The sequence below is a fragment of the Myripristis murdjan genome, chromosome 1, assembly GCF_902150065.1.
Source record: "Myripristis murdjan chromosome 1, fMyrMur1.1, whole genome shotgun sequence".
NCBI classification, from domain to species: domain Eukaryota; kingdom Metazoa; phylum Chordata; class Actinopteri; order Holocentriformes; family Holocentridae; genus Myripristis; species Myripristis murdjan.
In genome coordinates this window covers 36,950,584-36,961,460 of record NC_043980.1, presented here as the reverse complement: position 1 = coordinate 36,961,460, position 10,877 = coordinate 36,950,584, and the positions used below count along the sequence as shown (strand labels likewise).

General features: G+C 45.5%; 2 protein-coding genes across 2 annotated transcripts in view; both read left to right on the top strand.

The window, feature by feature from the left end:
- Positions 1-2,108: 2,108 nt before the first annotated feature.
- dusp5 (dual specificity phosphatase 5) lies at positions 2,109-7,902 on the top strand. The gene is made up of 4 exons (XM_030063322.1): positions 2,109-2,577; positions 3,591-3,730; positions 4,459-4,678; positions 7,084-7,902. The coding sequence occupies exons 1-4, from the start codon at positions 2,214-2,216 to the stop codon at positions 7,488-7,490; spliced, it is 1,131 nt and encodes a 376-aa protein (XP_029919182.1). The 5' UTR covers positions 2,109-2,213; the 3' UTR covers positions 7,491-7,902.
- Positions 7,903-8,778: 876 nt separating this feature from the next.
- The window catches only part of smc3 (structural maintenance of chromosomes 3), a 37,917-nt gene continuing 35,818 nt past the window's right edge, over positions 8,779-10,877 (top strand). Inside the window, exons 1-2 of the mRNA XM_030052592.1 lie at positions 8,779-8,959; positions 10,527-10,602. Coding sequence (XP_029908452.1) covers positions 8,945-8,959; positions 10,527-10,602 — 91 coding nt within the window. The 5' untranslated portion in view covers positions 8,779-8,944. The remainder of the gene's footprint in view (positions 8,960-10,526; positions 10,603-10,877) is intronic.

Below are 10,877 nucleotides of genomic sequence, written 5' to 3'. Positions count from 1 at the left end.
TGCTTGCTTTCAGCCTAAACATATTAGCCACACCATGGAGCCATAAATACACTGAAACAGTCCTGTTTGGGATGTATGTGTTGTCAAATACATAAGAGGAAGTTGGGGCGGGGCTGAGATATAAGAATGGAGACAAAGAGATAGAGCGAGCAAGTGGGGAAGGACAGGACAGGCAGAGATAGGGAAACAGAGAGAGTAAAGGGAGCTTGTGAGAGATAAAGAGAGAAAGAAGCCAATTGAATATCTTGTTTATCTGGCTTCTCTGGGTCCACTGTTGTTATTTACGGCTGACACTAACAAACCCCTAATGAAATGAGGGCTCGGAAACGGATGGTGGGCCTCCCCGCTCATCAGCTATGATGTCACAAGCCCAGATTAGACTGGACCATATGGCATACTGCCTGCTGTCCCTCTAATCCTCAGCTGCCATCCATTCACCCCTCCATCCATCTATAGCTCCCTCCAACCCATCCCATCACACCCAGCCATTCAGCGGTCTATCTGCTCGCCATACAACCGCTCATCGGCCTGCTGCATCCACACAGGCGGCTCGTGCATGGTCCCCTCTCCAACCTCAGCTGAACGCTGAATGGGACAGGCACTGACCAGAGGGCTGCCTATTCTTTGTTTCCATGTCTGTCCGTCTGTGTCTGTCATCGGAGCTGTCTGTCGTCTCGTCATCTGTCCCTCTCTTGTCAGATTTTGCTTCTCACTTCTCCACTGCTCTTCTCTTCTCTGTGTGTCTGTCCCTCCCGTTCGGCTCCTCATTCCCACACATGCATGCACTAGACACAACACGATATAACACATACGCCATTTGTTTGGATGCGTTCAGCCACAGCGCCATTCAGGACTGTGTGTTGCATGCGTTTTTAGTGTGGGCTGAGCCAGCAGGGAATCAATCCCCCTGGCAGTGCTGGAAACCTTCTCTGCCCATTTAGCTCTTCCGGACCGCAAGAGCATTGTCAATATACAATTTAAGAGGATATTGACCTAATTCCCACTACAGCCATTCTGAATTTCAATCATATTCACATCTTGTTACAAAACAGTAGGACAGCTGGGCTGCTATTGCTCTTCCCACCTAACCGGGACGGAAGTTCAACATAAGTTCAAAATTGCCATCAATTAGTAATAATAAGTACTTAAGCGCACACACACACACACACACACACACACACACACACACACACGTAAACAAACAAAAACAAAACACTCTTGAGCTGTTCGGATTGATTGCATGTCATGTGAGTGCACGCACTGTGACGTTTAATCCTGTTAATTCATTTGGGGGATTAGGCTTACATGCCAGAGGATATAAGGCAGGGCTTGGGTTATAGATGGGACCAAAGCGGAAATGAATGGCTGCATTAGTCAGCTCCTTGTCCAGCTATTGAGCTTTCCCCCCGGCCTGAAATTGCATACATTAGTGATTGGTAGGCTGCATGGCAAGCTACTGGTCCCAGAGTGACCTTAATGAAAAATCACTATAACATTACATTATTTTTGTGTGTATATTTCTCATGTCCTATATGGTATCACTGCAGTTCTTGAAATATTCCTGTGGGACTTGGGTTGTTTATGTTTATGGTAGCCTATACTATTGAATTGAATGGGAGTATTATAACATCACTGCAAAGGCATCACTTGGTACAATAATACCCTCATGGGGATTGTATGTGTGAGTGTTCGAGTGTGTGGTATGTGTCATCTCCTATGATATCACTGTAATATTTTTATGATATTCCATGTTTTTCTCAATCATTCCTAAATGATTGCATTAAGGTTCATTTTGTAAGGAGGACCCAGGGTCTTTTATTATAAGACAACACTGACATTTGAATTCCTCAGAAGTGATGCCTTTTTATGTCCTCAAACGGCCGGCGAGAGCGGAGACGAATATGACAACGAGACGGCAACTGCATGTTGATTCAAGCGCAGAGCAGTAGTATTTACTCCGACGGGGGCGGCGTCACGGACCAGTCAGCGTCGGTGTGGGCGGGTCTTGCTGCGATCACACATCGCCGGTGTCCATATATGGTTCTTGACGTCAGCGGCCGGAGGTTCCATTCAGTTAAAACTGATCGGCCGGGATCCCCTTGGAGGAAATGTAGGCACAGACTCACACGGGGCTCTTCGCTCGCCCGAATCGGCCGCTTCGGAGTGATCCTCACTAATTCTTTAGGCAATAAACCACAACTCCAGGGGTCAAAATGAAAGTCTCCAGCATAGACTGCCGGCGTCTCAAGAAAATCATCAGGAAGGAGTGCGGGAGCTGTCTCATTGTGGATTGCCGACCTTATTTCTCATTCACGAACTCTAGTATCAAAGGCTCTGTCAATGTCAACCTGAACTCAGTGGTCGTCCGGAGGTCCAGAGGAGGACCGGTGCCTCTCCAGTTTGTCATCCCGGACGAGAGAGCCCTGTTTCGTCTTCGGGAGGGGAGCATATCGGCTGTCATAGCTCTGGATGACCGGACGCCCCACTGGCAAAAACTGAAAAAGGACAGTGTAGCACAAATAGTGATAAACACCCTCTCGCATCTAGCGAGCGGGGCCAACATCTGTTTCCTGAAAGGTGAGAACATTTGGAAATTAAACCACTTGAACCGTTTCGCTCCAAAAGAGAAAAGGCAAATTGGTGACGACTATTTTTGCTCAGTCAGTAGTTCAAAAAAATAGATAATTCTGTCTTTGAAAAAAAAGGTTAATTGTTAAGCAAAGATCTAGGGCGGATTCACATCTATTTTCCGTCATAAGTTTAAGTACCATTTGTTTAAACGGTAATTAGGCTATTTCGTTTTGGAACGATTTTTTAAAAATGGGTCTGATCCGTGTTTTCATGTAACCACTATTTAAACTGTCCCGGAGACAGTTTGAATAGTTCAAACAGCTTCTTTAGTGTTATAAAACTTAATTTGCCGCAGTCTGTAATTTACAAACGACGGAAAACCATTTAAGTTGTGAGGCACTTATTTAAGAATAAAGCTCACCGCTTTTCGCTCCGTTTATTGTATTTTATAAGCTGCGTGGCCTGTATAAAATCAGCTTTTTTAGCCCATTAGCCCAGTTTTCCAACGAATGACTGTCCAAGTAAGGCCAAGTCATCTCTCTGTGATTGTCCGTGTTGTGAGCAGCCTACATTTTCCTATCAGGTCTTGGGAAGATACATGTCCTGTGCGTCAGCGGAGCCAGTGGATGAGTCAGTGCGAGAGAAGCAGTCAAATTGGTGTTGCAATGACTTCCACTCATATAATAAAAAAGAAACTGAATCCCCCCCCATTCCTTTTGAGTGAAATTAACCCCTCACAGCTCTGATGGTGTGTCGAACCCATCCATTTCCGTCTGTCACCCCCCGCGTCCTCTCAGGATGTTGGCCTAAAAGGATTACCGCTCCTTCAGCCACGGGCCTCCTGTAATTAATTATGCGCTTTTAATCACGTTATAAAGGTTATAAACTCGCGCAAAGTCTGTTTTACAAACCATTTCACGCGCTATGTCTGCGATCGTGTGTGTGTGTGTGTGTATTGGGGGAAATGTCATTATTCTAATGTTATTTATTATGTGTTCATGCTTGCCCTCTGCTCTCAGGCGGATACGAGAACTTCCACTCTCAATACCCCGAACTTTGCACTGAGGTGAAAACCATCGACCAGAGCGGAACTGAAACCGAGAAAAGAGTCACCAGCCACAGCGAGAAGCTTTCTCACCACAAACCAGATTACGATCAGGTATGGAAACACCCAGGCAGCTCCCCTCTCAGCATCCACTCACCCTTCATTTATCAGACAAGTGACAGACATGACACTCTTTTTTTTTTTTTTTTTTGTATTTTTGTTATCTGGAACTCTACAATTGTTGTTGTTTTTTGTTGTTGCTGTATTTTTTCTATCTGTCTCAGCAGGAGATGGTTTGTGTTTTTTGTAGCTTTATCCATGTCACCATACCTATCCAACACATCTTCCCACTGACATCAGAGTGACCTATATTTGGCGTAGCATTTTCTCAAAACACATATGATATTCTCTGACCTTCAGCGCTCCCTCAGCCATCACGTATTTGGCTCAAAAAGGGAGAGGCCAGTCAAAGCCACCCAGCTGTCATCAGATGCCCCATAGAGAAACACGTTCTTTCATCTCTGACCTTCCCCTCTATCTCCTCCTCGCCTACTGCCCAAATAGAAACCATGTGGCTCCCTTGCGTCACAAAGAACGCACTATTGTGTCTGTGCATGATATAGCACAGGCTGCTCCTGTTTTGTCTGCAGATGAATGTAATATGCTAGTCTGTGGCTTATTTGGCTGCGTTTCCTGCGTGATGATAGATCCATCAAGGTTTGGGGCCCGGTGTTATGTCTCGTCAGATGGCGGTGATTTGGCACTGGGTTGTGTATTCTGTGTCCTAGATCTCCTGAACTGACGTCTCTTGTCTGTCTCTCCCTCTCGTTCTCTGCTTTCAGGGTAAGCCAGTGGAGATCCTGCCTTTCCTCTACCTCGGTAGTGCCTACCATGCCTCCAGACAGGACTATCTCAGCGACCTTCACATCACGGCCTTGCTCAACGTGTCACGCAGGGACCTGCAGCCAGCCAAGGGCCACTACAACTACAAGTGGATCCCTGTGGAGGACAGCCACATGGCCGACATCAGCTCCCACTTCCAGGAGGCCATAGCTTTCATCGGTGAGTTGAGTGGGACAGGCGATGTGGTGCAAATGGGCCTCCGTTTGTGGTGCACATCCGTTCTTTGTTTACTGTTTTTTTTTTTTTTTGGTAACAAGTCTGCTTCTTCTATTCTTGGGCTTGAAATTCTATTCTAAACTGTCCCATTAAAGCAAGACTGATTTTCTTAATTGTCTTACAAAGACTATGAATCATCTGCTGGCACTGAGTAAGCTGCAGTTCATTCACCTCAACTAGCACGGCTGAGAAATAAAAATACCCCCCTTGCCAAGAGGGACTGTTTTCCTGGAATACCCGAGCCGAGATAGAGCGAGGGAAAGCTATAGATCACCATGTCTATTTCTGAGACGCCTCCTCGTCCTTAAATAAACCCTCTTATTTATTTTTTGTTGTTGCTGACTCTCTCACCCACTGCCGTTCAGAAATAGAGAGGGCTAAAAAGCGAGCGTAATCAGTTTAACTTCATCGCCTGCCTTCTATCGCTCTCCACTCACCCAGTGAGTCTGCTTTCATTCAGGCTTGGCTCCTCTGCTCCTTCCGACCTCCCTCCTTCTCCCCACATCTTAAGTTTAAAAAAAGACGCTCCCATGCCGTCATTGCCTCCGGGGCCTAATCTCACTGGCTTACTACTGGGTGTGGCCAAGTCAGTGTGACAAGTGGGTGAGCTGTGTGTTTAGTAATGACTGAGTGCAGGAGGTTAGGAAGGGGGGTGGGTGCAGGCCAATACACACACACACACACACAGTTGTTTACGATGGTTGGATGGAGGGTGAAACTGACAGGCACACAATAAGAAAGCCCAGTTGTTGGTAGTTTGGTTGCAGGTGGGATTCATGGATGGAGCTGAGGGATGTGGGGCAGTGATTGTGTTAAAAGGAGTGATCGAGAGAGACAGGGAGAAAGGTGTTGGGTAATAGCACCAGCAAAAATGTACGCGGAGTGCTAGTGGCTATTTATAGCCAGGCATAGCAGAGGACAAAGCTCACCCACGAGGGCTTTGGCTGACCTGTATTGGGTGGCTGCTATTGTTGGTATTGTGCATTGTTTGGGGATCCAGCCTACATTTCAGGTGTCTTTGTGTTACGCCAGCCCATTACATAAGGCACCATATTGTTCCGGGAGCAGGTTTAGCCTTCAATCAGGAAAAGCTGTTATCCACGCCGAGTGATTAGAAATGCGGAAGCACACAAATCCGAGGCACACCGTCCCCCCCCTTTGGTCCCCTGAATGGCCATCAATTCGGCCACAAATCAGAACGCTCCCCGTGTTGGCACATGATGTATGAATGTCGGCCTCCTGGATGAAAGCAGCTGCTCAAGTGTGCTGTGACATCTTTGAGCCCATGAGGGCGCATCACTCAAGTGTGGTCATTAAAGACACCCACAGCTTCTGTCATTCTCCATATTTCTCTCCCTCTGTCTCTCTCATTGCTTCCTCCACTCCAAATGGGAGGCTCATGACTCATTCATAGCATTTTCAGAGGATCAGAACTGTCAGAAGCCATCGTTGTTTCCCTGTGCGGTGGCTCTGAGGACCAGCAAGCCAGGCACTTGAAGTGGCCCTTCATGTGTCTATATGTTAGAGAGAGAGAGAGAGAGAGACGCAGACAGGAGAGAGAGAGAGAGAGACATATGCGTAGGTGTGCAGCAGCTTTACAGAATCAAATACAATCTTGGTGTCTGTCAGAGAACTGAGCTCACACACATATAGAGAGAGCGAGAAAGAAACAGAAAAGGAGACGTGTAGGTGTTCGCAGTAGCTCGGAGAATTAAAGGAGATCTGGGTATCTGCCGTTTGAGCGAAGCTTATACAGATGACAGAAACCAGATTTGTGTGTAGGAGCACTGCAGATCCAAATTAGAACACACAGCTCTGTGCCACAGTGAACTCTGCAGCAGTGCCCAGCGCCCCCACAGCAGTGTAGGAGAAGCAGACTCTCATGTGCAGCTGTGCTCTGTGACTCAGACAAGCCTCCGGGGTGGGAGCAAAGTGTGTGTGTGTGTGTGCAAGCTGGATAGGATGTGTGCACCTTTCTGTTACTGTGTCCCTGTAAATGACACATAGGCGCAATCTAGACAGGTCATACGTATGTCTTTGTGAGTGCTATGAGCTCAGTTTTCATTTCGGTCACCAATCACTTATTCAATACATTCACTCCCTTAAGACTCATTAACCTCCTCACGACCTTTCCTTGATTTCAGAAACATCCCACACAAAATTATCTTTGACACGCAATCACCTTAATTTTGTCACACTGGCAAATTACATGTTTAACACTGGATTGACCAATACATCCAGTGTCAATTATTGTTTAATAAAAGAATGGCTATCTTTACAATGCCCTTATTTTCTAATTCAACACAGATCACTGACATTAGTCTGTCCTCTTTCTTTTCTCTTTCCAGATCACGTGAAGCAATCAGGGGGCAAGGTCCTAGTGCACTGCGAGGCAGGTATCTCACGCTCCCCTACCATCTGCATGGCTTACATCATGAGGACCCAGCGGCTGCAGCTGGACGAGGCCTTCGACATCATCAAGCAGCGCCGGGCTGTCGTCTCGCCCAACTTCAGCTTCATGGGCCAGCTGCTGCAATATGAGTCCGAGGTCCTGTCCTCTGCCCCGGCTCACGCCGCCACCCCTGAACCGGCCACGCCCAGCGTCCCGGACTCCGCCTCCTTTTTTGCCAACGAGTTTGCCACCACCTTCGACACCAATAACTTTGAGCCATCTGTGTTCGCCCTCCCTACCTCTTTCCTGCAGTCCCCGGTCCACCACCAGTTCAAACTGAGCCCAATTACTGCACTGCCTTAATGAAAAGGACTGTGACTGCTTGTAGTCTTACTTGAAAAAAAAAAGAAAAGAAACAGAAAATCAAATCAAAAAAGCTCTCTGTGTGCCTGGTGTTGAAACCAGCAGAGCAGAAAGACTGGAGTTCAGTGGTAGAGAGGTAGTATTGAGTTAATGGGAGTTTGAATTTGTTAAAAATGTGTTCGGCCTCGGCCATCGACGCTGTTTTCCTGTCTTCTGAACTGCAGCGTTGACACAACACTGCACAGTGATGAACTGCAATATACATACATGCCTTAGGTTGATATTGTGATTTATTTGCCTATTCATAAATCCAGTCAGGCATTTAAACCTAATTTATTTGATAATGACAGTCTGTCTGATTTATTTTTCACTAAATGTGGATGTCAATAAATGTTTCCACCACAAAACCTGACCTGTTGTCATGTGTTGTCTTTGAAGTGTTGTGTGCAGCGGGAGCAACTGTCAATTCAACTGAGAAGTCAAATGAGGTGAATCAAATGAGATGGTATGTGGGATAAGTTATTGGCAGGCTATACCTGCAAATATCAATACAGAGCTTGGTTTTACCTTTTTAAAATGCATCCCATCTTGAGAGCAAATCCTCTGTGACCCTCGGTGAAAAAGATGCAACAGTGACACCTGCAGTGACCTGGAGTTGGCTTTGATTAACAAGTGCTGCTGGCAACATGTCACAGCTTGTTATAATGTAGGGACTTGGCTTGTTGCACCAACAAATGAACAGAATTTGACCGAAATCGTCTAATTTAGGTATGAGTTACCGAGTAAAGTTTATCCTTGCGGAGCACACACTCAGGTTTAGATGTGTGTAATTTTACTGGATAGAGATGTGGTCACAGCATGAAACAAGAAATCAATAAACCATGAGCGGAGGAAGGTAAACCACCCTCCCATCGGAAATGAAATGGCGTTGTGTGTCAGAAATACGGTAAATCAGTATCCAGTCTGATCCAAGCCCTGTGTGGCAAATGTTACCTGGTTCAGTCAACATGAACTCGGTTCTCTCGTGCCTGTCAGCTTGTTTGGCGCCCAACGCTCTCACTTGGACTGTACCATTGTTACTGACCGGGGTGTCAACAAATAAGGAAGGTTGTTAATGTTTAATTACGAAAAAGTATTGACTGGCAATTTATCATTAAAAGTGTGTGAAATTATTCTATTATCGAATATGATCTTATTATTTTTCCTGCCCAATGTCATTACCATAGTACTGATCACTAGAGCCGGTTTTCACCTAATGGTTTGTTCCATTTTATCCCGCCCCCGACGCCATTTTCCATGTTATTCTGCTTTGCCGGAGCAATTCACCGATTTTGGATGCTGTCATTTTGGTAAATTTCGCAATTTTGGATTACTAAATTCCCATCTTCTCAAATTGAGAGGAAGAGGGGGTTTATCTCCAACTTCGGCTGAGGAAAGTGCCTGCCTAAACAACCATGTACATCAAACAGGTAAGCTGTTGCTAACAGCACCAGGGCGACCAGCTAGCTAGCGCTTGTTGCCGACAAGCGTTATCCTTGGCCTCGTTGTTTGAATTATGGCATTTTCCACAATGGAAATTAGATATAATGATGATACCTGGACAGAGAGCAGCGCGAATTGCATATAAAGGCAAACAGGAATTGCGTGAAAGGAAGTTGTAAGCAGCTAGCATGCTGTCTTCAGCCACCGCTGCCTGGAATACTTTGCTGTTGAACTGTCCGTCCCCCTTCTAGGCGGCTAAGCTAACAGCTAACGTTATCCTCCCTGATTTATGGCTTCACCGTTTATGTTGCTCATCATGCACTTGCATTAACTCATCTACTGTAGGTTGTAACGCCAAATCGTTAACAGTCGTTAACTAGGATGCATTTAATCTGTTAACTTGCAGTTTTGTAGCTGAAGAAGCAGCGGTGTAGTTAAGGTAGCCCATACTCTGCGGCAGCCACCCAAGGCCCTGTCAGTGTAACGTTGTTACGCATAAGACGCAATACATGTTGAATATTTGTCTTTACCAAGTGATGGTGGTGTCGTGGCAGGGTGTTAAGATCGCCTCTTGTCACGCAGTCATCCGGTACTTCAGTTAGTGAGTAAATGTTAACCTGAAATGAAAACGCTCATATCACCTGTTATGTGCTCCAGGTTGGATTTTCACCATCATCACGTTGATACACAAGGCTGAGCATGAGTTCATTTGACACAAAGAGCCACAAGTTGGCAGAATGTTTTGGTTGCTTGTGTGTGTGTGTGTGTGTGTGTGTGTGTGTGTGTGTGTGTGTGTGTGTGTGTGTGTTTATTGTGTGTACTGCTTTGGAGACGCATAGTGACAATAAAGGCATTTTGTTCTGTTCTACTCTATTCTATTCCAAGAGGCTGTTAGGAGTCAGTGTGGTACCTCTGAGGTTGGGTTATTATGCAGGGCATTAGGGCTGGGATGATACGCTTATCTCCTGATTTGATACTATCACGATATTTGGGTGCCAAGTCGTCATGTATTGTAATTCTTAAAGAATTGCAATTTGATAGCATGATTTGTTGCATTTTTTAAAATCATCCTGTAGTTTTTTGCATGTAAAGTTTCATGAGGTTGTGATTATCTTAGAGGTCACAATAGGCAAGGTAATGAAATGGCTACTGTGGGAGCCACCATCATCACACATGACTCAGTCTGCACAAACACACCATTTTACAACAGGCCACAAGAACACATTTGGACTGCATGGTTTGTGGCCCAAACTGCATGGGATTAGCATGAGGTGGGCATGTCTGCAAAGGGGAGAGCCGTGGCTGCCCAGAGAGCCCACTTTCATTCAGAGGTCTGGAGGTCAGAGGTCAAAGGACCCCCATGAAAATGGCTATATTTATTTAGTCCCCTTGCGGCCACCTAGCTTGACATGCTTGGTACCAACAGATATATACTATTTTTTTTTATTATTTTTTTTTAAAACTTGAAATCATTTTACAATTTTAAACATTGCATCAAAAAGAAAGGTGATACTTAAGTGAATTGATTTTTTAACTCCCTGCCTTGCCTCACAGGTCATCATCCAGGGGTTTCGAAGTTATAGGGACCAAACGGTGGTGGACCCGTTCAGCCCCAAGCACAATGTCATCGGTGAGTGCATTGGAATAGCACATCCTATCATCCGGTTCTAAGCACGTGTCTTTCAAGGATATATGTTTAGACTGTACATTTATGGGTTGGTGTGTATGTTTGTTTGTGGAGGAGTTGGGGTTGCTACTGTAGTGCCCAGTTGCCAAAAAAAAGATTTTACACTCCATCCTTTGGCCATATTGTAATAATGGTGAAACATTTCTGCTCAATGTGAACTGTAAACCTTGATCAAAAGCTTTATTATGTGCTTGGACTTAATTATGCAGAAAAGGTTG

Coding starts and splice junctions, on each gene's coding strand:
- dusp5 (XM_030063322.1), top strand. CDS start 2,214: ATGAAAGTCTCCAGCATAGACTGCCGGCGTCTCAAGAAAATCATCAGG. Junction 3,731..4,458: donor ACAAACCAGATTACGATCAG/GTATGGAAACAC, acceptor CTCTGCTTTCAG/GGTAAGCCAGTGGAGATCCT. Junction 4,679..7,083: donor GGAGGCCATAGCTTTCATCG/GTGAGTTGAGTG, acceptor TTCTCTTTCCAG/ATCACGTGAAGCAATCAGGG.